Raw genomic sequence first — 25033 nt, 5'->3', positions numbered from 1 at the left:
ACGCCACTCATCTCTTGCCTCCAAACACCGCCACCGTAGTCAAGTGAATACTTGGAAATCACGAGCAAAGTACACAGAGAAGTGTTTGCCTGACTAATGGTCACCATTCAGTAGCACAGCTACGAGGTGCAACCAGCCTCTTGAGGTCTTGTGGGCTAAATATATTAGTATTTTCAGTAAAATGCCCATGGTTCAACAAAACTAATCCTAGGTAAGAATTTAGCACTTCCTGAAGCGCCTGTCTGAACCTGCCAGTTTTGGTTGTATTAAAAAGCATGACCTGCCTCACTCACCAAAATCAAATAGCAACATGATCTATTGAAACAAACAAAATATCCCAACTAAATTGATACAAATGAGTCTTTTGCTTCAACTTCAACCATTAAATCTTCAGCAAAAGAAGTGGTAAACAATGCCAAGGACTGACATGGCCCAACACACGCTGCCAAGCTACAAATCTACCTGTACACTTTGTACAGTAAATTACAGAATCATAATTTGGTCAGCAGGGTATCAGGTCAGAGAAAAAACCTACCACAAAAACCCTCTGGGCTGCTAAATAAACTTAGTAAGTTTGAAATGTCTATCAAAATCCATAAGCTCTAGACATAAGGCATGTCTCAAATAATTCCATAATAACACATTAGCAACCACTAATAATGATGTTCAAAATGTCCAGGCAGTCACATTGCTGCAAGAAGAATCTAATGTAGGTGCTAACACTAAATACAGTTCATAACCAACCAGCTGCAGCCTGTTAGTTTTTAATGTTTTGGTCATTTTTTTTTTTTATAAAACTATATTTTAGAAATGCAGAATAAAACTCACCTCTTCAGTCTTCATGATGTTGTTCCCAATATCAACAACAAAGACATCTCATGAGGTGATATGCTCCATTTCAATTTAGATGTCTAGCATTTTATGCATCAATCATAACCTCCTGAATGAAGAACTTTTCTTAATTGTCCAAGGTAGAAACCTAGCTAAGGTTCAACTAAAACAACCTTTTGGTGATTACAGCTAGGTGCTATTAATTCTACACACAGCACAATTTTCTGTACTGTTTAAGGTACAGGAATTAATTCTGGAAGGTGATAGCGCATCACAGGGCATTAAGTAAAAATTCCTAACCATATAAGAAAAGAAAATATTTTTCATTTCACATTGAAATCAGTCTAAAATCAAAATATGCAGGCTGAAGAGCAAAATAAAAAAAAGCTTTTAATGAAACATTTGCCAAATGACCTTTTCTCTGAAACAGCTTTAGGATCTAAAATATTATTAGAAAGGGTTATGTTCATTGTTTCTAAAGCACATTTCACTTTTCCTGTCTTGATCCAATCTTCTTTGTTACCACAGATACTATCTGTGTAACAGAATGTTTGTTTATTGAATTATTTCAGAAAAGCAGCCTACATACTAATATATATACAGACAAAAAAGCATTAGACTTTCTGTGCAATTCCTATGTAAAAGCGCCCTTTCAGTTTAACCCTAAAATTCTCATGTATCTTCTTGCACGTTACACTGAAAATACTGATTGCATATTGTTTTTCTTAAGACTTTAATGAAGACATTTGTGACATTTTTGCAGGTTTTCTGTAAATGCAAATGGATTTTTATAATAAATCACAAAATAGCCATTTTCTTGTTTTATTTTTTCTCTTTCCTCCACCTGCATGATTACTTAATATATTTCTACAACTTTGCTTAAAATTTTGAGACATGGTTTTACCCTATCTCTGAGTTAAGCCTTTATTCCACTTTTTACCTTTTTAGAACATTTCTTTGAAGAAACTGCAGGGACTTTGTCACACTAGAAAATCAGCATGACAACATCAACAGGCATAAGAGTTAGTTAGCTCTTTGCACAGGTTAAGACTGAGCTCATAATGGATAGGCTGCCCTTCTTCTGGAAGGATGTTGTTGATTGCACATTTTATCACAACTTCTGTTCAACAATATTCAGGATAACTGAGATGGACTGGACATTTAAAGGAAAGTATATTCATTAGAAGCTAAAGCCTAAAAAAAAAGAAACAAAGGACACTCTGTGGAAATGTTCAGCAGTTTATTTTTAAGTACTAACTTTCGAATGTATTTGTTTTTTAAAGACCTAAAAGAAAAGTGGTTTCCACCATGACCATGCAAACAATTTGCCATGGTTAAAGCATTCCAGAATCAGAAAACAGTGAAATGATGGATCCAATTAAGATTTAAGCCTTTGAAAGATTTTTTGACTGAATTTCTGCACAGTTAGTCTGTTCTATATCAGCAATTACCCCTCCTCTTCCTCATTAAAATGCTGTTTTAAAGGAAAAAAAGATTTTATTGCAAAAATATTTCTTTACAACAGGCTTGTTTTCCAAGTACCTTGTAGAGTTTTATTTGCTGCTGACAGAGAAAACCAAGGTGAATTACCTTTGTCTGCACTATACAGTCTGTTTTGGTAACAATGCAGCTGCTTTTTAATGTACTCTAATACAAATCAATAGAAGAGTAACTAAAAAAAAAATCCTCCAAATTACTGAATAACATCAATATGAAATAATGAATCCAACCATATACCTGTCAAATGAGTGAAACTGCATGGGAAGAATAGCATGAGCTTCTCTCTTCAGTGCAGGATCTGGGTAAGGGATCGGATCCGGACCACATTCTGCAATTTCAACAGGGGCTGCCACAAGACTTTTCAGTATTTCTTTGACATTAATGCCTTTACTTTGGCTGATACTGGATATTGACGATGCTGGCTTCAAGATTTCACTGGGGCTTTCTGTTAAGCTCTCTTGAGACTTCTTCACTTCTGAAGACAAAGTAGACAAGAGCTCGCTCATAGCATCGGGGCCTGTACTGGTCTCCAAATCTGTCCCATTCAAAATATTCGGCATCTGTTCATCTCCTATTCCAGAATCTGTATGAGGAATAGAGCTTTCCAGCTGAATATCTTCAACTGGTGTTGGTGTTTCTTTATCTTTGATATTTTCTGGAAATACAGTTGGTGTTTCTGTAGTGAAATAGAGATTATGAACAATATTTATAACTTGGTTCGATTTTTTTACTCCTAAAGATATGATCATGGAGTTTTACAAGACAAAAATTAAGTGTTAGAAAATCCACAAATCCTAGTAATTTACACCTTAAAAACTCATCCTACATACAAAACATTTTGCTTTTAACAGCTATTTGGCATATATTCCAAGCTGTTTGTTTGGAAGAGGGAGCCCAGAGTTACGTTATGCAAGCTCAGTGACCTTTAGAGATTACAACCCACTGCTCACACTATAATCAAATAGCACAATACTGTCAGAAAAAAAAAAACCCTAAAATTATAACCTATTGACTTCTTATTTGTATGACCTGTTTGCTGGAAGAGAAATATGCAATCACTTATGCTTTAGGATTACTATAAAATTTAGTCTTTTTATTGCTGTCAACAAATATTAAGCTTCCATTCAAAAGAAAACTGCTAGACCTTTTGTTTGCTTTATCTTTGATTAAAATTTATATTATACAGATTTTCACACACATAGCATTAAATTGAATCCAAATTTATTTATAAACATACAAAAAAGAAGTGTTATTATTCATTCTTTAGATAATTTCCCCTTCACCACTAAAGGTAAAATTTTGTAATCTTTTCTTTCAAATGTTAAGAACAAAATGAACACAGCTTTATAGAGATGAGCAAGTGAAATCTGTTGAGGTTGGAACATTTCCAGCTCTACAACATCTTGTAACTGAGAAAAGTGTACCTCTATTAATTACTTAAGTGAAACAGACACAACAACTTCACTAAATAGGATCAATTTCCTATGCTCAGTAAAAAGTTAGCTAGAGCTGTGAACAACTTCCATATTCATAGCTTTGGTTACATTTTTTTTAGAGCAGCAGACTGTGTCTATTTTTAATGACAAAAAGCTTGCACTCAAATTGATGTTTTAATTTATTGTCAAACTACCTTGTTTTCATCTGATCACTTGCCTTGATTATAAAATTTAGCTGGCCTGTGTACAAATTAGGAAAAATTTTTGTTTGTTTGTTTGTTTGTTTGAGGGTTTTTTTTGGTTTTTTTTGGTTCTGATATAACAGTTTCGATATTATGGGAAATATTTACAACATATTTACATGAAGCTTTGCTTTTCTGCCTATTCCAAACCAAATGTCCTCCAGCAATGTAACATATAACTTACTACCATCTGTTTGATATAGGCAGGTGTAAAATATCTACATATTTACCACATGAGCATGTGTATGCATATGTGCATTAAAAAAATCTATATGAGATTATTGATGTGTTTGAACTAATGGTAGTGTAAAACTCTTCATGTGTACAACCATTAACAGACAGATATTGATAGAACACAAGAGGCTTTTAAAAATACAAAGCAGAATAACCCATTATAATAAGCATTGTTTTCTGCCATAAATGCTGAAGCCATTTCCCTTCTTTCTCCTCCTTCTCCTAAGTGCCTTAAGCACATCTTATCAAACATATATGAGCCTTGCTTTGTGAAACAGGAAGTAGAAACTGGATTTATGAGTTGTATAAAATGCACTTAGTGTCTGCCAAGTCAGGAAGTAAAAAAATCTATATCTACTTAGTACTGCCTATATTAGGCACAGAAAGACATCTGATCCACAGAATGATACAAAGGCAACACTTCTCAGTTGAAAGGAAGAGTAGGACTAGATTGCCAGTCAAGCAGATTGTTGCCCTTGTATGACAAGTAAAATAGCATAAAGTTCAATTCTTATGTAAATGAAAAGAGGACACTAAAAAAAGAAGACGATCCACAACATGATGAAGTTAAGAGTACACCTAAACTCAATTTTCCTTGTCAACAATGCTTAACACAAAACTAAAGATGGTAAAGCTAACGGAAATGTGGTTGTGGAAATTCAAATACCGTAACTAAACCAGAAGAAAGATTTTAATGTATTAAAATAATGGGAATGCACTGACTCCAAGCCAACTTTGAAAGAAACAGTCTGTGAAATTACTGGTCTAGTAGCAAGTACTTTTGCTAAACAGGTAAGAGGAAATAGCAACACACGTCTGGAAAATATCACTCATTGTTTTCCTTTTTCGGAAAAAAGTAACAAATTATCTGGACAACTACCAGCCTTCAACAGTAAGTGAGATTTCAGGATTCATTTTGGAGTAAAGAATAGTAATGGAATGGAATGAGACTGATTACAAACACCTTTGCTAAAAGTGCTTTTAAAGAATTTATTGCTCAAAGAAAATAAGGCCAAATGTAGTAAAATTCAGCAAAGCTGGGGTTGTTATAACAAACAGTAATTTAGTCAAGAGAACACGGACAATCATAGAAGGTAGGAAATGAAACTGGCTAAGAAGTAGACATCAAATAGTTCTGAAAGAAAAAAAATCAAATTGAGGAAAATTACTATGGGAGTAATCTCTTAAAACTTTAATAAAGATTACAGGTGAAAAAGTAAAAATGCTGGAGAAATTTGACAATGACAAAGTTACAAGGTACAATTGGTGTACAGAACGATGATTATAAGAAGGAATAACGCCAGAACTGCAAATCACATCTAGCAGTGAAAAACTATGCATCCAGTGACCAGCACAAAGGTTGGCATTATTATTGGAATTCATCAACTGGAAATGACTGAAGCGAAGGATCTGTATATATCAGTCACTCGGTAATTATTCTGTTACCAATACAACACTGCTGTGGAAAAGATATCTGTGATTCAAAACTTTTCTGAAGGAATAGTCCCTGCAAGAGATAAGTATAAAAAGCATTAGAGAAGGCATGGATAGAGCTCATTATTGAATACTGTGTACACTGTTATATGTGAGGAAGATGGAAGTGCCCGCTATCCACAGTGACTATGAAGAAAAACAGAATTTGGCTGATACAGTCTAGCCAAACTAACACTAACAACAGCTATTATACATATATTTTCAGGATGCAAATCCCAGAAAAAGGATTTAAGTTAAATGAAAGAGTTGGCACAGGAAAAACTGAGTGCAAATGAACCAGGAACACATTTAGATTGAGAAGTGACTGCCATCACTAAGGAATTAAGTTTCCTCTGGAATATCCTTCCAGTTAAGATAGCAAATTAAAAAATTAGAACTAATTTCAAGACTCTATAATTAGGATTGTAATTATTCAGCAGGTGTCTTGTAATCCTTTGTTCCCAGATGAGAACAAAATGCCTAGAGGACTGAGCCATTTAAAGTTAAAAATGGAAGGAAAATCAATTTTTTGGATACAGAATTTAGGTATGACATACTATATATATGAAATGATTTAGGCAAACAATATCAAGAGGAGTTATTCTATATACAGGTAAGTATATGGATAGTTGATATCCACAAAAACCAGACTTGTATCTTTACATTTCTTACTGTGTCTCCAGTACCTAATATGAATATGCTGAACTAAGTCAATAAGGCTGAGTCTGATTTATCAAACCGAATAACAATCTCTAAAAGTTACCTAAATCCAATGCATTAACTCTCATTTTGAAAGCATCAAGAAAGCTAAATTAGTAAGAATTTAAAAGGTCCAATTTACTTCTGGTAAATCAAATGCAAACAAACTCAAAACAGATAAAATTGCTTAATAACTGCCTCTTAAGAGTTACTTTCTCAACAAGAAAAATAGCAAGTTAGTATTTGCAAAATTGAGATAAGTATGTCTAAGATGATGTATTATAGGACCCTCAGGATTAGACTTATTATTGCTACAATATTAAGTAAATTTTAGACTCCTAAGCATGGGTTAGAAAACCCAACCAGTTTTAATGACAACACTGCATATCCACAAGTTTTATTCATTTATACTGTGTCATTGCACTTCTGTTGCCTTTACAATTCAGGAATAGAGAACATTGCTTCACAATGTTATTTAGGAAATCTTAAACCAGTAACACGTATGCTTTTTTAAAAATCCTAAATACTCAAAACAATTTAGCAAAATTATAAACATGAACAGAAGCAAAAATATAACTTATTGCATCTGTCTATGTTATAACATTGTGACAGTAAGCCTGTAAATTTTCAGCAAACCTCATCAGTTTTCTGCAGCAGAAGGCCATGTCAGTAGAAAAAGCAGAAACATTACTAGATCTAGCAATCTTAACCCTGTCAGAAACAGGCAGTTGGAAGCCAGATGCCTCCTTCTTACTGTTTTTCATTGTAACTAATGAGTTCATCTACTACATTATGGGAAAAGTATGGCCTTAAGTTAACTAAATGACATACTGTATATCTGGTGACCTCATCCATCACACTCGTTCCCTAAAATATCTTGTTTGCTTGTGATTTATGAAGTGTATTGCAATTGTTTTAACCTACTGAGTTACCTAAATAGCTCTTGCACTGCTTCCATACGCTTGAAAGACACACATCCGCCCCTCCCAATCATGAGACGTTTAATATCTGCAGCAATGATATAGTGCCATTATAAAAAAAACGACAACACAAAATATCCTGCTTTTAATCTTTAGTTACTTTTAAAAAATGGAAACAATGTGTGTGTGTTCCTGTGGTCTTTTTTTGTTTTTCATTTCACTAATCCCCTCTATCATCTAAAAATCAGGTGAAAATTTAAAAATCTAAAAAGTATAAAAGTTATCAGTTTTAAATCCTTAAAATATGGCTGAAAATTTATTTGAAAGTCACACCATTTCAAATCATTGTCAAAATTTTGCTGCAAACAATATAGCAACATTTGCTTATGGAAAGTTTGGGGTAATTTTGATCTAGGAGTTGCTGCCACCTTTCAGTCCGCACATGCACTGGAAAATTTGTGAGCTGTTTTCTGTACGGCTATCTTAAGGCACTGGTAATAACCTTATTATCTGTATTTTGTAAACTCCTTTGTAGTATTCTACAAACTTTCAAAGACAGTACAGTACAAACTGAAAATGCTTTCAAACCAACCAGTCAGAGATATTATAGATTCCTTCATTGGAGGCAGAGTCAACCAATCAATTCCCAAGCTCTGGGCTATAAAGAGAGAGTGAAGAAAAAAAAATCTTCCTAGAACCATCAGTCTACTAGTTTTCATATATGAGAAGCAGCACAAATAAACTGAGATGAGCAACTAAGTATGGGGACAGAATCAGAGTAATAAGCGCTGATGTGAAAGTATACTGAAAGGAGTAACCAAGAATGGAGTTGCAATGGAAACAACCTCAGATGCACAACAGTGAAAAGAATCACCCTAAAATACATCGAGCTGCTCTGTATACACCGAGGACCTTTCCTCTTGTTGGCATTTCTATTTCTATGTGAAAGCTACAAAGAGAGAAGAGTAAAAACTCACTGAGTAGTGATCATTGTCATGATCCAACCACATAACATATACTCATTTTGCCAGACTGGAAGTAGCACTCTTCATGTAAGAACGAGGCATTAACAGGCAAATTTGCTGGTGCCCCACTAAGGGAGTTCCTGAGGTTCTCTTATTTCTGAGGCAACGTTATCTGAGCAACACTGACTTTTATTCTGCAGAAATACTTTGCTGTTTCAAAACTTAATTTTACACAAGCTTCTTTGTCAACTGAATTATAAAAAAGCAAGGAAAAAGAGCCTGGCTCAGGGTTACTACTTGTCACTATTGCATTACCAGGCTTTCATCTAGGGAAATGATTGATAAATGCAGCTTGCCTTCAGCGTCCATCTGCTATTTAGCCAAAGCATTTATCCTGGTTTCTGAAATTCCTGCCAGACTAAAAGCTGGTCTGTTGCTTTTGCAAGGACAGCAATGCAACAGCACAGAATCAGTTGTCTGCCTAACAGAGCACCAGTAACGAGTGCACATAAAGACGTGGAAGTAGAGTGCGTGCCATGGCAGAGTCTGGCTGGGAACAGTGAAAGCCACAAGCAAGGATACTCGAGGGCTGCAACATGAACAGCTGAAGGGCAGGGGGAGCACAGCTCAAAACCAAGAGACTGGGGGAGGTCAGACATGGAAGACTCTGAAGTGTCTTGGCAATCAAAAAGGCATAGATCTTGAGATAAGAGATTTAAGATGGAGGCTTGGGAATTCCCTCTAGCCAGAGTGGATTTGTGAGGAAGAAGGTTGTAGCTCTGGTATAGGAAAAACAGAGAGACCCTGAAATGAGAGAGAAATGAAGGAGAGGCTTGAGGTGCGGAAATCAAGTTGGGAAGTTATGAAAAGCCTGCACAGCAGAGGACAGTTATCATCAGCCATTTTTCACAGTTGGACATCTGTGAGTGCACATCTTCTCTTTTTGCTCACTGGAAATTAGCTTCTACTTGCTCAAATTCCTCAAAACTATTATCACTTGTTTCTTTTCCCACTATCACTCCTGCACTCAGGCATGCATGCAGGGCAGCTCCTTGTACCTTGACCAAAGAAAAAGAGCCACTTATGACTGACGTAACTCTTGATCTGTTTAGGCAATGTATTTAATCAATGTCTTGATTCTTCCTTACTAATCAAACCACTTCCACTGAGTGCTTGATAGATAAGACATCTGTATGTCAGTCTGATTGATTATCTGGTTGCTGAAGGAAATTCAATGCATTACCAAGACATTAACTAAGAAAAGACTTTCAAAAAGTACATTTAAGAAAATGAAAAGTTGTTTTAAAGAAATGTCAACTTCAGAGTATAAAGCAAGCTGTTTACAGAAAACAAATACAATATGATAGTATGCTTTTTTTTTCCAGGTGAACTTTCTTAATTTCTGTCAGTTTGCATATTTTTATTTTTTATTTTTGTCTTGTGTAAACTTAGACAGCACATAATGGAAAAAATAGATCAGTTGGCAGTAATTTGTGATATCTGTATTTCTGACTCACTCTGAGAAAAATGTTTCTGTGATTAGAAATTTCTTGCAAAAGTAATAAATAAAAAATCTGTCATCTAGGTTACACTATCCAGCCACAAAATTTAACAGTGACGCACACAGTTATGTTCCACAGAGGTGATGAAACTTTCACTAAAATTGTTTTATATTAAGCACTACTTTGAAAAATGAAGGTACTTTTTAAATCATCTGTAATTTGTACAAACAAATGAAAGTCATTTTTAATGTTACTTTACAAAAAAAAGCCACAACAACTGCTTCATGCATACATAGTGAAAAACAAATTCATAATGAAATATATGAGCAATCCTATCTTTTGTGCTGGTTTTGACTGGGACAGAGTTAACTTTTTCCATAGTAGCTTGTATGGGACTGTGTTTTCTATTCATGCTGAAAACAGTTTTGATAACATGGGGATTTTATTTTCTAGTTATTGTTGAGCAGTGCTTACATAGCCTCAAAGTCTTTTGTTCTTCTCATGCTACCCCACCAGAGAGCAGGATCAGGGTGCACAAGAAGTTGGGAAGGGATGCATCTGGGACAGCTGACTCTTACTGACCAAAGACCATGGAAGCAAGTCCACCAACGGGGCAGGAAATGAACCCCCTGCTTGCCCACACCTCCCCAGGTGCCTCTGCACAATAGATACAAGGCTCTACCTGTGGAGGATCAATCAGTGGACAACGTGGGTGCTGATCCATCTACATCAGAGCAGGGGCCAAGACCAGAACAACACACATTCCATAGTACTACAACCTCCACAAGGAAGAAAAAGCAAGTCATAATTCTAGAAGACTGCCTGCTGAGTAGAACAGAGGGTCCAATATGTCAAGTAGACCCTACTCATAGGGAAGTCTGCTGCCTCTTAGGAGTCCGTGTTAGGGATATTGCTAGGAAACTCCCGGATCTGGTATAGCCCTCAGACTACTGCCCATTACTGCTCTTCCATGTGGGTGGTGAAGAAGCTGCAGTATGTAGCCCAGGGATGATCAAAAGAGACTTCAGGGCTTTGGGATGGCTACTGAGAGAATCTGGAACCCAGGTGATTTTTTTCCTCCCTCCTTCTAGTTGCGGGCAGTGACATTGGAAGGGCCAAACGGGCAGTCTTATTAATACATGGCTGGTGTCACCGTAACGACTTTGGTTTTTTTGACAATGGGATGGCCTACATGGCACCAGGCATCAAATGAGAGCCACCTTTCTTGAAGGGGAAAGACGGTCTTTGCTCAGAAGCTCACAGTGCTCATTGACAGGGCTTTAAGCTAGATGCGAATGGGGAGGGGGATAATATCAGGCTTGCATGCTGTGGGAGGACACACTATGCTTAGAGAGACAGGGTGTTCGTATGGGCCCTCAACCTGTTGTCCTGGGCATGCTGGGGATGCTGCATCACGGTTGAAGTCTTGTGGAGATGGGCGAGGGGGGGGGAGGTGGGAAGAGGGCAGGGGCGCTCCTGTGGTAGTAAGAGTCAACAAGGAAACTTCCATGGAACACCTTAAGCGAAATAAGGTGTGCTCCACTAGGAGAGTGATACAGCCAAAAGCCCAGATGAAGTGCCTCTACATAAATGCACTCAGCCTGGGCAACAGACAAGAGAAGTCGGAAGCTACTGTGCTACTAGAAATCTATGACCTGATTGCTGTTACTGAAACCTGGTGGGAAGAATCCCGTGACTGGAGTGTGGCTATCGATGGCTACAGACTGATCAGAATGGACAGACTTGGCAGGAGGAGCTTCAAGGAGTTAGTCAGTAGGGTTCCCTGGGTGATGGTCCTCAGGGACAAGGGAGTAGAAAGGAGCTGGCAGATATTTAGCAATGATTTCTATAGAGAGCAAGAGCACTCAGTGTCCAGATGTAAGAAATCAGGCAAGGAAGGTAAGAGACCAGAGTGGCTGAGTCAAGACCTGCTGGTCAAACTGAAGAGCAAGAGGGAACGGCACAGGCAGTGCAAGCAGGGACAGGTAAACTGGGAAGAGTACAGGGACGCTGCCCAGTTATGTAGAGAAGGGGTCAGGATGGCCGAGGTGCAGCTGGAGCTGAACTTGGCCAGGGAAGCAAAGAATAACAAGAAGGGCTTCTATACGTACGTGAACCAGAAAAGGAAGATTAAAGAAAGCATAACCCCACTGATGGACGAAAATGATGACCTTGTATACATAGACAAGGAGAAGACTGAAGTGCTCAACAAATTTTTGCCTCCATCTTCACTAGCAACCACTCTCCTCCTCCCTCCTGGGGATCATCTTCCTCATCCCAGCAAGATAGGGACCAGGGAATTATAGGCTGTCCCACTGTAGAGGAGGATCGGGTTCGTGAGCACGTGAGGAACCAAAACATATAAAAGTCTATGGGACCTGATGAGATGCACCACAGAGTACTGAGGGAATTGGCTGATGTGGTGGCCAAGCCACTCCCTGTGATATATAAAAAGTCAGAGCAGTTAGGGGAAATCCCTGGTGACTGGATGAAGGGCAATACTGTGCCGATTTTTATAAAGAGTAGAAAAGATGACCCTGGGAACTACTGCCCTGTCAGCCTCAGCTCTGTGCCTGGAAAGACCACGAAACAGATGCTCCTAGAAGCTATGCTAAAGCACATGGAGAACAGGGAGGCGATTCAAGACAGCCAGCATGGCTTCGCCAAGGGCAAGTCCTGCCTGACCAACCTAGTGGCTTTCTATGATGGAGTGACTGCATCAGTGGACATGAGAAAAGCAATGGATGTGATCTGTCTTGACTTCTGTAAAGTATCTGACACAGTCCCCCACAACATCCTTGTCTGTAAATTAGAAAGATATGGATTTGATAGGTGGACTCTTTGGTGGACAAGGAATTGGTTGCATGGTCTCATTCAGAGAGTAGTAGTCAATGGCTTGATATCCAGACAGAGATTTGTGACTAGTGGATCAGGGGTCTGTACTGGGACCACTGCTGTTTAATATTTTCATGGATAATACACACAGACAGATTGAGTGCACGCTCAGCAAGTTTGCAGATGAAACCAAGCTGATCGGTACAGTTGTCAAATGTACCAATCAAATGTACAGACAGACATCAGTTGTCAAATGTACAGAAGGATGGGATGTCATCCAGAGGGACCTGAAGAAGTGGGCCTGTGCGAATCTCATGAGCTTCAACAAGGCCAAGTGCAAGGTCCTACACCTGGGTCAGGACAATCTGCAGTTTCAGTACAGGATGGGGGATGACATGATTGAGAGTAGCTCTGTGGAGAAGGACCTCAGGGTGCTCATTGATGAGAAGCTTGACATGAGCCAGCAATGCATACTCGCAGCCCAGAAAGCCAACTGTATCCTGGGCCGCACCAAAAGAAGTGTGGCCAGTAGGTCAAGGGAGGTGATTCTGCTCCTCTACTCCACTCTTGTGAGACCTCATCTGGAGTATTGTGTCCAGTTCTGGAATCCCCAACATAAGAAGGATATGGAACTGTTGGAATGGGTCCAGAGGAGGGCTACAAAGATGATCAGAGAAATGGAACACCTCTGATATGAGGACAGGCTGAGAAAGTTAGGGTTGTTCAGCCTGGAGAAGAGAAGGCTCCAGGGAGATCTTACAGCAACCTTCCAGTACTTGAAGGGATCTACAAGAAAGCTGAGGAGGGACTTTTTACTAGGGCATGTAGTGATAGAATGAAGAGGAATGACTTTAGATTGGAAGGGGGAAGATTTAGACTAGACATTAGGAAGAAATTCTTCACTGGAAGAAGTTGCCCAGGGAAGTTGTGGATGCCCGAACCTTGGACGTGTTCAAGGCCAGGTTGGATGGGGTCTTGAGCAGGCTGATTCTGTGGGAGGTGTCCCTGCCCATGACAGGGGGTTGGAACAGCATGATCTTTAAGGTCTCTTCCAACTCAAACCATTCTGTGATTCCGTGATTCTATGATTCTATGATATTCCAGCCCATGTGAAGCCATAAAAAGCTGGGGTAAGAAAAAAGAGGTGAGAGACATTTCGAGTATTTTGTCTTTTCAAGTAACCTGCTTTCCTGGAAATGGCTAAATACTTGCCTGTCTATGAGTAGTAGTGAATTAATTCCTTGTTTTGCTATGCTTTGCTTGCATGCATGTCTTGCTCCACCTATCTTTAGCTCAACTCACTAGTTTTCTCAGTTTTACTTAAATAATTCTCTCCCCATGATATTGGAGTGTAGTGAGTGAGCAGCTATGTGGTGCTCAGTTGCCAACTGGTGTTAAACCATGACAATGACTTAAGTAGCTGATGTTGGACAATAAATACTAGATCAAGTTATATTTATTACTAGTTCATGATCTTCAAATTCTCTCAGAGGCAGTTGGAAAAAGCAGCATATTTTTCATCAGGAAAGCAACATGATGATTTGCAGCAGCAGGCATAAATTCAGTAGAATTTGACTTCTACGATTCTCATTATTACCATCCACGTCCCCTATAACATTTTACTCATTTTTTTGAAAACGTGTTTAAATAGATTTTGAGGAAGATGTAGCCATGAATTCTGACAGGACTTTCTGGAGGCAAAGGATATTTTCAAAGGCAACAGAAATTAGTCCTTTAGTCCACTTGGTATAATTAGACTTCTATCCTTATGCAAGATATTTAGTTTTAAAATAGGCTGCTACGTTAGGAATACAAACAATAGTGTAGCAATGTACATTGCCCATGAAAATGTACATCTATGAGATCAGAAAAACTTGATGCTTTCCCTGTCTTCAAAGAAAAAGAACTATTTCTGCCACTTTTTAATATAGTTCATTCTGTCAAGAAAAAAAAAATCAATAGCTTTCAGTTCATCCACAGCACATACTTTTACAAAATCTGTTCTTTTACAGTGCTTTGAGAAAAATACAGACAGTGATACCAAGGGAGTTGAAAAGTCAATCCTTTTTTGATAAAATTTTGTGATAATCTCTCACTGATTTTCTGTCCACAGTGTGTTATAAGGTGAATTGCACAGTTAGAATGCTTTCATTTCCAAACCACTCCTGAATAACTTTAAAGGGAAAGTCAGATTTTTACTAGAAATATCTTTCAATTGTTTGGTTAACATTCATTTTGTTCTTAATAATGAACAGGTTGCCAGCTGAGGTGTAAAAAAGTTTTTCTCACTTTTCCATTGGTGGATATGTGGAAGAACTGTTGAAAAGATAGCAGTCCAAGAAACCCTCAAGGTCAGCAAGGATAGCTTCAAGAGCAACCAGAATTGAGAATACTTATCTTAAGTAATCCTGACACCACAGCTAAAACTATTTCAATTTTGTAGCTGTAATTTAAAAAGGTTGAAGACATTACATAAATGTTTAGACAGGTACAAAGTTTCTACTTTCAAACTATCTACAAGTAGTTGCCACAAAGAAGACTACTTATCTATGAACATATATGTAAAAAATTACAGCTATCTATGGGATAGGGATATTACTAAGTTACATAATGTCATTAGATTGGATTAAGTGCCTGAGATCAAAGAATTTCATGCCAGCTTTTGTCACAAAGCAAGTTTCACATCTGGAGTTCAGTTAAGCCTAGTCAAAGGAGCTGCGATTAATCTGACCAAGGCAGAGGTCTACAATGACATAAACAGTCAATGGAAAGAGACTGGGATTTCTAGTGCTCAATTTATCTCTCTTAAGTAGATCTCTAAAGCAGGCCAGACGAGTTGTACCCTAAATGTGCCCTAACTTCTTTCCACCTATTACAAATGGAGTCTAGTATGAATAGCTCAAACATTGATTCGCAATTGATATTTTCCAGAAAGCACAACTCACATATGACTGATGATTTTGAGATAAAATATGGAAATCTAGTACAGAGCTTTTGGTCATACTGCAATATCTACAGTCATAGAGGTAGTGAGAATCATAAATGTTGTTATCACATATGACTAGTCAGTTGAAAACTACTCTCCTCTTCTGGCAAAGACATTTGTAATGCTATTCCCAACTTTACTACACCTCCATATTTTAATTATATGGAAAAATTATTCTTCAGCTGGGTGTGATGAAGAGATTTGATAAACCAAAAGGTCTTTAAGGCGAGGCAACTTTTTAGATCACTTGACAGGCTCTTGCATTTAAATAATTCTTGGTTCAAAATCTCTATTTTGAAATCTTCACAAATGCAGAGAAACTGAGCCATTTGACATCCCAAAAGTCTAAATCATTCTAATTCCTTGGTATTGTGAACAGAAAGAAAAAAGTCTGGCAACACTGACCTTTGTAGGACTGTGTTTCTCAGACATGCTTCAGATGCAAGAGAATAGTTATGATCTGCTGTTTTCATTGAGACAGTGATAATAAATTACTCCAAACAGTAATACTATTATGACTTAAATTGAAAAGAAAGGGAGTTTTCTTCTCATTTTGCAAATTCTGCTTTGTCTGACTAAACACAGACTATTTTAGAAGTCCCTTTAATGTTATCAAAAACTAGGAGGAGAAACCTAAGCATTTTTTAAAAACTTATTAGAAGGAGTAAATCTACAAATAGAGACACACTTTTCTCATTCCCATGCATCAGCTTATAAAGAAAAAAATAAAGGTGCATAAAACATTATAAAGAAATAAACATTTTTATGGTTAAATGGTAGCCATGGACACCACCAGTTTATTTTATCCTCCCTGGTGTGTTCTTTCTCCTTTATCATCATAACATAACATATAGTTTATGAACAATATTTGATTATCAGTAAAAGAAACATTATCCTTGTTTTACCACTTACAAACACTTGAAGTAAAGGTAGAACATACTTCCCTGCAAAGTATATTTTAAAGTGTTTTATTTCAATAATGTGTTTTATTCATATATAATGAACATCAATAAACTAGGCAAAAGTCAACATTGCATATGATGAGAATTGAAAAGTTTCATACCAAGTACACTCATTTTAAAAATTCCTGTAACCTGCACTTGATACTATCTGTAGTTACTCATAACAAGCATGCAACAATCACATAGTGTAATGTGCCTCACAGAGCCTTAAACATATTTTAACTAAAGGTATTGGTCCATGTCAAAAAAAAAACAACAACAAAAAAACCAAATAAAAACATCATTAAAAGAAAAATCAGCATTTCTTAAATAAAAATCAGCATTTCTTAAATAAAAATCAGCATTTCTTAAATACCTTATATATCTACTCCTACCTTACCCTTTCCCTCACAAATTTCCAGGACAGACAGAGTCCCTCTACTAAAAATAGACTGTTTTCAAGCAGCAAATTTGTCCCTCTTTATTCATAGAGATCTATTCCAAAGAAGTCTCTACAGCTGTAGCAATAATGACATAATTTGTTGTATTGAATTTGACTGACAAAGAATGAACCCTTTAGATTCATTTAGCATCATGTGAAATTAATAAAATTTTATTCTTCAGCTGGGTGTGATGAAGAGATTTGATAAAACAAAAGATCTTTAAGGCGAGGCAACTTTTTAGATCACTTGACAGGCTCATGTAATTAATGAGGCTTTAATTCCATGTAACAATTGGGGGTTTGATGCATTTTCTAATAAATAGGATTTACTTTAGATGTATGCATTTACTTTTAAATGCTACATTAAATCACTCTACAATGTTAAAATACCTTAAAATTTAAAATAATATCCAAATATTACATGCTTGCTGGCAACATCTTAAAGTGTATCAGATCACTAAAAGGAAACCAATTGGCTTAGCCACTGGAATAAAAGATTCTTGAAATGATAAAATGGGTTAGGACTTTTAGCCTCTTCTGGCCTCTTCAGAGTTTGCTTCTACTTTTTTATTTCACTTCCCGCTGATGTGGAAAACTGATGAACTGGGTTAAGAATATAAAAAGCAGAAACATTTTTCTTCTCTAACTGGTGAAGCAGTTAGGTCAAGACCTCATAGAGTTAAAACCTAGAAGGATGTGATGATATCAGCAAATAAACTTAACTAGCCACAGATTACATTTCCTCTATTGAATAATTTATTTCTAAAACAAAAGAAAAATTCTTTTATATCCTTCCCACACTTTTACTATTGACCTGAACTATTTAAAAAAAACAAACCAAACCAAACCAAACCTATATTTTACTCGAAGTCAAGGTAAAACAAGTACTATAGACAAGAGTGCAGAAGAAACCAATCTTAAAAAATGTTTTATCAGAAAGATTTTGGTGAGTTTGTATGGCTGCCTCAATCTATTCTTAAATTTATTTCCAGCTTTCATGATCTATATTTAATTTATGTACTATATGTGGGTAAGAAGAAAAACTACTTCGTTTTCTTCTTTTTGCCACTCATTATATCAAATGTCAGCCTTGTGCAAGTAGCAATATAATCTCATTTATGTTGAATAATTGTCTAAACAATACAGATTTTCAAAAATTAGAAAAAAAAGATGAGAAAGCAATAATTAACAAAGTTAGGTGTTTATTCTGTAGTACCAGACAGAACTGTAGTACTCTTCTGAACTAAAAAATAATGATTCCTTTTTTTTTATCAGCGATGGATTACACCATACAAATGTGACTATGTCACAACAAATAATATTGCATCGGCAAATTGAATGATCCAAAATAACTTTTTTCTTTGCATGTCAGACAATAATTGTCTTAATCAAAATCACAAACCCTTGCTCACTAGTTGCTAGAATTTAAAATTATTTATTAAATACATACATGCACATACCGAAGTTAAAGAAATTGAGATTAACATAGTGATAGTTGAAGCTGATATGAGTATTTTAACATAATGCTCCTGCAATAGCATATGATAAATCTAAGTTGCATTATTACTAAAGTAGAAAGTTAACTATTTCTTTTCTTCATAAACAGGATGCATTTTTAAATCTGTTAGGCTTTTTATAAATGAATCTTTTTACCCACTGAGGTTTTCCAAAATTAAACCAAGAACATTTTCATCAGATTAAGCTTGTTAATCTATTTTACATCTCTGTATTCGCAGCACAGTACATATAAATAAATGGGAAAATGTACATACAAACTTGGCTAAAGTTATACTCAGGTAATCCTCTCTTTTTCAAATAATGACATCTGAAAAATCTATTCCCTAAAGTTTATAGTATCTATTAAAACAAACAAACAAACAAAAACAAACCAGGCCCAAAACATATAATAGTTGCTCTCATCACAAAAGCGGTTTCCTTTAAGAAAAGCACAGCACAGCACATTAACAGGCATAAATTAATTCACAGTACATACAATATCAGAGGTTTACATACCATCAAAAGGCAAGAAAAAGGGTGAGAAAGAAAGGCAAAAGAATAGGAAAAGATATGGGGAAAGGGAGTACTAAAAAAGTACTACATGCTCTATGTGGTATGCAATATTTAAAAAATAGGTCTGATTTTATTTTTATGGACGTAATATTGTTGCAGAATAACCACAAACCAAAAGCATTTTAATTTTTCTCCATGTATTTCCTTCTCCTGACTGCTTTTTTAAATTTTATTTTATAATAAGTAAGGTTAATAAATGGTTGTAAAAGTGGGAAAGAGATTCCTTAGAGAAATGTAGGCTGGAAGTTGAACTTTTAAAGGTATCATCAGGTCTGATCTCCATGTAACCTGAGGCGTATACTTATTTATCAACAACTACATCACAGTTAGTTCTTGAATTACATTACATTAAATAAGAACACCCAAACAGGTTAGGAGATGATGTTTGTATTACCTTTGTAAAATGAGTGGGCAAAGCTCTGCTCAGGAATTAACTTGGCAAGGAATCCATGGTTCAAACTTGGGTGAGGGATAGATGGTATGACCACAACTGTGGAGAAAATCATGGAATCAAATGTGAGCCAGCTAGTATTCATGTGTGGCCTGGTCCACTGCGGATCCATGACAGATATCCTATCTCATTGAAACATGCAAATATGGTATTATCAACAAAAAAAATGCATTTCTAAAGGAAGAAAACAAGTTCTGTATCAAGAGATAGGAAACAGCATACCTATTGTTTGGGCGCTTCAAGAGCAACGTTCATGGGAAAAAAGAGACACAGATAGATATACACACAAACACAGGCAAGACAATCATGGGTGAAATAGTTCACTGAAAACTACAGTTTCTGAATGCAGAACCTTTACATATAACGACGAAGGCACAAAAAAGTATGATTTCTCATAATTGACTACATTAATGTAGTATATTTAAAATGGAAAGCCTACAAGCACATGGACTTTAAAAGATATGTATAAGTAGCAAATCAAACTATCATGATGAATCATAAAGCAATAGGTAAATGTGAATATGACACAAAATGAAAGATAATATCTATGAAGAATGAAAATTAGCAACTTCATAAAGGAAGAAAGGAATTAAAAATCAATACAAGAAAAAATACATAAAGAGCTTCATGGACAAATTCAATTACTGTTTTCACCTCTTTTAACACAGAAGGTAGAGTACTGAAAAAACCTACTGAACTGACAGGGTAAAATATTTGAAACAAAGTGGGATAAAGTTTGGATCTCTAATTTCTGACGGGTTCTGACAGCTAAGAGACTCCCTCCCTCCCAGGCTGAAGAACACATACTAGTAAAAACTACTACTAAAAATCACAAACAGTTCAGCCAAAGAAGGCAATAGCAATGCTTCCTTTTTATTATATTGTTTCAATAAGCTTTTAAGTGCAGGCACTCAACACAGCAGGACCCCACGAAAATACAGAGTCCTTTTCACTACGCCTGCAAAAACCTCCTCATTCGTGCAAAAGGAGTTCAAATGGGCAAACAGCTGTGTTTGCTGTTTAAATGTTTCATAGTATAGAGTTATAGATAGCTGTTCTTACTAAGAAATAACAGATTTGGAAAGTTGAGCTGATCTACTATCCTGTATTTTACAGCTTTAACTCTATCAGGGACCCTGTTTCTTTTTAGTTATTTTCAAACTAAAGAAAAAGAAGCCATAAAAAAGCAATCTGTAAATGAAAATTACTTACATCCTACAAACAAACTTATAGAATAAGTGAAGTCTGTCAATGTATCTTCATAGAACCAAATGATTATAAAGGAAGACAGCAGCAAGTAATTTCCTCTTAGGCTCTTAAACTAATCACTGAAAATACTTTCTTGTAAAGTAATTACATTTCTAAAACAAATCTGCATACCCAAATGAAAAATAACATTGGAATAAAAAAAAATGTACCTGTACTTGTTGGAGAATTTATTTCTTGTCTGATATTTCTACCTGCCTGGCTCCCAGACCTTGCAGTTTCTCGTTGTGGTTCTAGTATATCACGGTATTTGGAGACCATCAGAACAGAAATAAAGTAGACTACTGCCAAAGCTAAGAACTGAGCCTGCTTGCTGTCATCCTGTGTTAGAGTAAAATGAAGAGATTATAATATCAGACATTTTCATAGAATTTTCACACAAAATCATCACAAGGCTTTATAAATAATACCTTTCTGAAATGTTACCTCTGTTAACATAGCACTAAATGGATTACATAGATTTAATGGATTTTCAGTAGAGTTCTATGCACACAGCACACTTTGGCAGCTACACAAATTAATGGGACTGTGGCGAACATGGGCTCTTCAGTCTTGAGGGGTGATCTGCTTTGAGAGTGCTTTTGAGGCTTCTCATCAGCAAGAGTAACTGACTTTTGCTGCCCCGGGGCTGAGATTCTGAAAGTTCCTGCCACTAGAAGTTAAGGGCTGCTACTGCTGAGAGGGAAAACTAACCTTGTTGATGCTTTTCTAGCTAACACTGGATGCATAAGTAGGCATAAGAGCTTCTGGTAGCATGTAAAAGCAGGAGGGATAAAAGCATTGTTTTTCTTACAGCAATAAATCCCAGCTTGTACATTGTGACTTCTCATTCAGCAGGACTGTCAGCAGCAATTCTAGTTTTCCAGGGTTCTGATTTAAGTAAATTCCAGCATCACAACAATTTTGCTGTCTTCCTTTCCTCCTACCCCCAAAGTCTGCTGTTCTATGGCAACTACCATCTGTGGCTTAAGTATCATCCTGATTGAGCTTACATTGCTTTAGTTCAGCTAAATAATAATAATAATAATAATAATAATAATAATAATAATAATAAAAACTCCAACACAGGAGCATTAAGACTTCAGTCTCTGTCTACTCCTCCTACAGTGGTTTCACCTTGTCTCAATTCCACACGTATGCATTTTCTATTACAAATCTAGTGCTTGCTTTTGATGTTGTCTGGGCGATACTCAATTTGGCTGCACATTTTGGCTATTCTTAAAATAACTACGAATGCTCTTATTAAATTTCTTCATAGAAATGCCATAAAAAATATTTCTCCTATTCCCATCTCCTTTAGTTAGAAAAATAATGGGTGACAGAATTCAACTTGATCAGGTCATCTTGAAAGATAATTTTGTGTGTGTGTGTGTCACATTCTACTTTCTTCTTTTTCTAATCACTATTCAATCCACTTGAAATCAGGTTGGAGAAGTTTAAACGTATGATATTTATTTGCATATACATAATAACAATTCATATCGTGCTAATTTCAAACACAAATTGTGGGACAGTTTTTAGCTAAAAACAATTGCAGATAAATCTGAAAAACATTCTTATAATTTTTTTATACAGCATATGTATAAATATTTATGTTTAGCAGAAATAAAAACTGTCCCGATAAAACAATTTTGCTGCAGTTTTGGAATACATAAAATAATTCTTCCTCCTACCCTCGTCGGACAAAGAGCTTGCACCTTTAGTAATACAGTTTTAATCAACACAGATCCTAATTGATTTGTTCTAGTTGTAATTATTTGGTTAATACAAGATCAAGTCTGACTGTTAAACACAGCTACTATTCTCAAAGAGTTCATCAGAATGATTTTAAAGTGCAGAAAGTGGCTAGTAGTTACAAAGCAGATGGTTTGCAGATAATATATGAAGTACAAAACATGAAGGATATTTTCAATTCCCTTACAATCAAAACCTCTTCAAAATATAAGTGATGACTTTGCAGAAGGAAGAATTACAGCACTTATTACTCACCACATCACGAAAAACAACTGCTCGTAGACGATTAATATCAACATCCTGAAGAAGCCTATCAGGGTCTTTTATAGGAGAAAGATTTCCGGGGACATTTTCAAGGGGAGTCTAAAAATAAAAAGTAGCGAGATTTTTTTTTCCCTCCCAAATATCAAAGCATCTCTGTTCAAACCTTTATTTGACACCTGTTTTAGATATTGCATCAATCTTAGATACTTTTTTACTACCGAGATACTTCCAATATAACAGTCTGACAAAGGTTCTAGAAATAAAGCAAAGTTTTGTTATTGTCTTCACACTAACTATTTAGATATAAATAGTTACATCTTCCCAGTACCTCAGAACAACTGTATCTCTTCCTAGAGTTAAGATAATAATGTGCACCAAAAGATTATTTCAGATTAAAACACCTAAACACCTAAAAGTCTGCTTATACTGACTTGCTTTGCACTAAATGTGATAACACGGAGCAATGTAATATTTCTGTGAGATTTATTGAAATAATATTGTGAAAGGAGCTCAGTTTGTAAACGCTATCTGAAAAAAGTCCTTAGGAAAGTAAAACCATTTAATTTAGTAATAAAAATATAGTAGCAGAAAAAGGAATACTTTACATCATACACAGTGTTGTATTTTACTCATGTGCTCTGCTAAATTCTTAGATATTTTAGCCTTAGGACTGGACTCCCAAGCTGTAAATAACTTAAAAAAGAGATGAACAACAAATTAACGAAACTGCAAAAACCAAGTGGTAATTCAATATTAAACAAGTTTCTTTCCTAAAATTGCATAGAAAAGACTGATGTCAATATGCATATAAAGGTCTGTTGCAGTTACTGAGACTCAAATGTTCCACGAACAAAGATGTGTCTGCAGGATTTCATCAAAACTGCAAGTGCGCTGACAGAATAAAAAAGCTATGAAGTACACATGACAGATGTGAGTAAGCAGACTTGCTCTTTGAAGTAGACCAAGCAAGAGTGAAAAACCTGTTTAAAATTGCTCCAGTCATACTACTGCATGACCATTTTCTTGTTTCAAATAAACCCCCTCAGATACTACTATTTTATGCCAGTTAACAGAAAAAAACCCTAAGCTCTTGCCAGATACTTGAGAAGGCAGTTACGATCATTTTCTGATCCTATAAAGCAGTGGTACAGACTTTGCTGTTGGTAGCTGAGACTGTTTTACCTTGGTTGCTGCTGATGCAGTTACACCCTGAAGAGCATCTTGAGTTTTACTGCCGATTAATGATGTCTTGTTCACTCTCTCTCTCTGCCTTTGTCGACACTCTAAGCAGTTTCTCACAGCCACACAACACACTAAAAAGAAGTTATGAAAATGCTACAAATTAGAATAATTTATCATTATTATACTCATAACATCAATTCGCAATCTGTACATATAACTTGATACGCCAATAACCAGTTCCAAATAGCAAGTGCAACATTTTTCTCACATTAAACTCTCGGTCAGTATTAAGGAAGCATTATAGTGACTTTTTCATTTCATTCTTTATCTGAACTAAGTATTTTATATAATTGCTATATCACTGTATTAAAATATACAATTATTAGTCTTCGAACTAGAACTCCCATGTGTTATTGAGCAGTTATCAACACTTAAAAATTGAAAGCATTTATGTGCAGCTAGAATGGGAAAAAAACCCAGTGGGCAGTAGTTTAGAATTGATGAAAATTGATTATTGTGAATAAACCACAAGTTATAATGAGTTGCAATTATCAATGACCTAATAAGTGGTAGTAATAATAATAATAGGGCAAAATCTGAGCACAAAAATTATTCATCCTTTGAGAGATGAAAAGGTATATGGAACATAACATTAGCAAACCAGCATCATGCCAGACGACAGTCAAAATGCAATGTTCAAAAGGATAAAGTGATAAAGTTTCCATAGAATAGTTTGAATTATTAATATTTTTTTTCAATTTCCTAAATTAATTGTAACAGTATATAGCAGAAAATAATGAAGAAAGGTGCCAGACTGTTGCAGCATGTGTTAAGGTCTACAGAGTCTGCACCTGCATCCCTTGCTTTTAAACTTTAATAGCTTACAAGTAGTCCTCCAAATTCATGGAGACTTGGATAAGGATGCCTGTAACAGGCAAATAGTAAAGCAGGTTTAAAAAAGGAAATTTCTGCATTTACTTATATTTAATATTTTCTTTTTCCCCCCAAATATACACAACTTGAAATATATAAGAAAGGACAATTTCAGACACACCGTTTT

The 25033-nt window shown here is 36.0% G+C and overlaps 1 protein-coding gene across 11 annotated transcripts in view; it reads right to left on the bottom strand.

Moving 5' to 3' along the window:
* NBEA (neurobeachin) overlaps positions 1 to 25033 on the bottom strand; it is a 498960-nt gene that overhangs the window by 284230 nt on the left and 189697 nt on the right. For 9 of the 11 annotated variants that reach the window (XM_054056357.1, XM_054056365.1, XM_054056384.1 and 6 more), the window contains 5 exons: positions 23974 to 24104; positions 22783 to 22890; positions 20946 to 21114; positions 19471 to 19566; positions 2569 to 3007 (listed from right to left, as the gene is read on the bottom strand). In XM_054056357.1, coding sequence (XP_053912332.1) covers positions 2569 to 3007; positions 19471 to 19566; positions 20946 to 21114; positions 22783 to 22890; positions 23974 to 24104 — 943 coding nt within the window. The remainder of the gene's footprint in view (positions 1 to 2568; positions 3008 to 19470; positions 19567 to 20945; positions 21115 to 22782; positions 22891 to 23973; positions 24105 to 25033) is intronic. The other 2 variants (XM_054056407.1, XM_054056413.1) reach the window with 1 other exon arrangement.

Source organism: Cuculus canorus, chromosome 1 (assembly GCF_017976375.1).
Source record: "Cuculus canorus isolate bCucCan1 chromosome 1, bCucCan1.pri, whole genome shotgun sequence".
In the NCBI taxonomy this organism is placed as follows: Eukaryota; Metazoa; Chordata; class Aves; order Cuculiformes; family Cuculidae; genus Cuculus; species Cuculus canorus.
The sequence above is the reverse complement of the archived record's forward strand: the minus strand, read 5'-3'. Positions and strand labels throughout refer to the sequence as shown.